The sequence below is a fragment of the Miscanthus floridulus genome, chromosome 9, assembly GCF_019320115.1.
Source record: "Miscanthus floridulus cultivar M001 chromosome 9, ASM1932011v1, whole genome shotgun sequence".
NCBI classification, from domain to species: Eukaryota; Viridiplantae; Streptophyta; class Magnoliopsida; order Poales; family Poaceae; genus Miscanthus; species Miscanthus floridulus.
Window position 1 is genome coordinate 39,338,935 of NC_089588.1, and position 2,819 is coordinate 39,341,753.

At 39.8% G+C, this 2,819-nt stretch overlaps 1 protein-coding gene across 1 annotated transcript; it reads right to left on the reverse strand.

Annotated features, from left to right (window-relative positions):
- Nucleotides 1-328: 328 nt before the first annotated feature.
- On the reverse strand, nucleotides 329-757 carry LOC136479688 (uncharacterized). The gene has a single exon (XM_066477463.1). The coding sequence runs from the start codon at nucleotides 755-757 to the stop codon at nucleotides 329-331; it is 429 nt and encodes a 142-aa protein (XP_066333560.1).
- Between the last annotated feature and the right edge of the window lie 2,062 nt (nucleotides 758-2,819).

A 2,819-nucleotide genomic window follows, 5' to 3' on the forward strand; every position in this document is an offset into this window, starting at 1 on the left:
GCTTGGCTACCAGCAAAACTACAGAAACAGGCCAAGCTGAGCCTTTCGACTGATCAAGAGAGAGTAAATTCCCTTTTCTTCTTCTTTTCTAAGACTAGTTTTCAACACCATTCAAAAAGGATTTTAAAACTGTTTTAATTTTTAGATCAAAACCAAACAGTACATAAACACCAATGCACCCGCATGTATGCAACATGTGTCTAGCCTTATGTTTGATTTTAATTTAGCAAAAAAAATGATTTCCCTACATTCCAATGGTCATGCAATTGCATAAATAAATCAAATTTAGCTATTTCGAAAAGAAGCAAAATTTCAAGGTGTTACAAACCTATCCCCCTTCAGATGAATCTCGTCCATGAGATTCCGCTGATGGTGACTCAAAAAGTTGTGGGTATTCTGATCTCAAATCATCCTCTCGTTCCCATGTCGCCTTAGCCTCTGAGTACCGGTTCCATTGCTTACACATTCGTATGACTTGGCTTCTAGTGACCTTTTCTGCCGTCTCTAGTATCTTGATTAGGTACTCTTTATATGTGAGGTTCTCCTTCACACTGAGCTCTTCCAAAGGTATTTGTTCCTCAGGCACATGCAAACACTTTTTAAGTTGAGACACATGAAAAACATCGTGCACGCCTGACAAGCTCTCTGGAAGTTCCAACTGATAAGCCACTTCACCTCTTCTCTCAAGAACCTTAAACGGACCAATATACCTCGGTGCCAATTTCCCTTTCATGCTAAACCTTTTAATTCCCTTCATTGGTGACACTTTAAGATACACATAGTCCCCCACTTGAAAGACCAATTCCCTTCTCCTAGTATCTACATAGCTTTTTTAGCGAGACTAGGCCACTTTTAGATTATCTCTAATCATCCACACTTGGTCTTCGGCATCTCTAAGCACATCTGGACCAAACACTTGACTTTCACCTGTCTGATTCTAAAACAATGGTGTTCTACACTTTCATCCATACAATGCTTCAAAAGGTGCCATCTTGAGAATCTTCTGATGACTGTTGTTGTATGAAAATTCAGCATAAGGCAAACTCTTATCCCAACTTGTACCATATTGCAATGCACATGATCTCAACATGTCCTCCAATATTTGGTTGGTCCTTTCAGTTTGTCCATCAGTCTGTAGATGATAAGCTATGCTAAAATTCAACCTTGTTCCTAAAGAATCATGTACCTTCTGCCAGAAGTGAGATGTGAACTGTGTACCCCTATCAAACATAATTTTCTTGGGAACACCATGCAAGCATACTATCCTCTCCATATACAATTCAGCTGACCTTGCTCTTGTATAAGTGGTCTTGACCAACAAAAAGTGAACAACTTTAGTTAGTCGATCCACTATTACCCATATTGAATCATAGTCTCTCTACATGTGAGGCAATTCAGCAATGAAATCCATACTGACTTCTTCCCACTTCCACTCGGGTATCTTCATTAGTTGCAACAATCTTGCAGGCCTTTGATGCCCAGCTTTCACCCTTTGACAAGTGTCACACAAAGCCACATATTCTAGTACATCTCTCTTTAATCCATACCACCAATACTTCTCTTGAAGATCCAAATACATCTTAGTACTTCCGATATGTACAGAATAAGCCGACTCATGAGCTTCACATAGAATTGCATCTCTAAAAGCCTTGATCTCAGGCATGCATATCCTTTTACCGAACCATAAAGTACCAATGTCATCCATACAGAAGCCTAGTGCCTTACCGATGACTATATTCTCAGCTATCTCCTTTAATTTCTCAGCCTTAAACTGGCCTTTGCGTACCTCTTGCTCTAAGGTAAGCTCTATCACCAACTCCACTGCATTAGTGACAAGACCCAAGTTGAGGCGCTCAAAATCAGCACACAACTCCATAGAAATAGGCGCCACCCACACCTCATTGGCATTGCTCTTACTACTAAGTGCATCAGCCACAACGTTTGCTTTTCCTAAGTGGTAATGCACTTCCAAATCATAGTCTTTGATCAACTCCAACCAACGACACTGTCTCAAATTTAGATCTGACTGAGTGAAGATGTCCTTCAAACTCTTATGATCAGTGTAGATGTCACTCTTATGGCCAACAAGATAGTGCCTCCAGATCTTCGAAGCATGAACCACTATTGCTAATTCCAAATCATGTGTAGGATAATTCAGCTCATGCTTCCTCAACTGCCTGGATGCATATGCCACCACTCTTCCTTCTTGCATAAGAACACAACCAAGACATTGGCGAGATGCATCACAATAGATGGAGAATTTCTTGCTCAAGTCTGGCAATATCAACACTAGAGCTATAGTCAACCTCTTCTTTAACTCACATCTATGGACGGCTTCTAGTTTAATACATCAGCAACCTTGCCTAGATCCACTACTATTCCTCCATTAGAGACAACATGACCTAGAAAAGAAACTTCCTTCAACCAAAACTCATACTTGCTCCTCTTAGCATACAACTTGTGTTCTCTAAGTTTCTGCAAGACCAGCCTTAGATGTTCAGCATGCTCTTCTTCATTCTTGGAGTAAACCAATATATCATCGATGAACACCACAACAAACTTGTTAAGATATTCCATAAACACCTTATTCATCATATACATAAAGTATGCAGGAGCATTAGTCAAGCCAAATGACATCATTGTGTACTCATACAACCCATACCTTGTAGTAAATGTTGTCTTAGGAATATCCATAGCATGAATCTTCAATTGATGATAGCCAGAACAAAGATTGATCTTAGAAAACACACAAGCACCTCTCAACTGATCAAACAAGTCATCAATTCTAGGCAACGGATACTTGTTCTTGATAGTAACCT

Bases quoted from the DNA above. Each gene is read 5' to 3' on its own strand.
- LOC136479688 (XM_066477463.1), bottom strand. From the start codon at position 757: ATGAAGGGAATTAAAAGGTTTAGCATGAAAGGGAAATTGGCACCGAGG.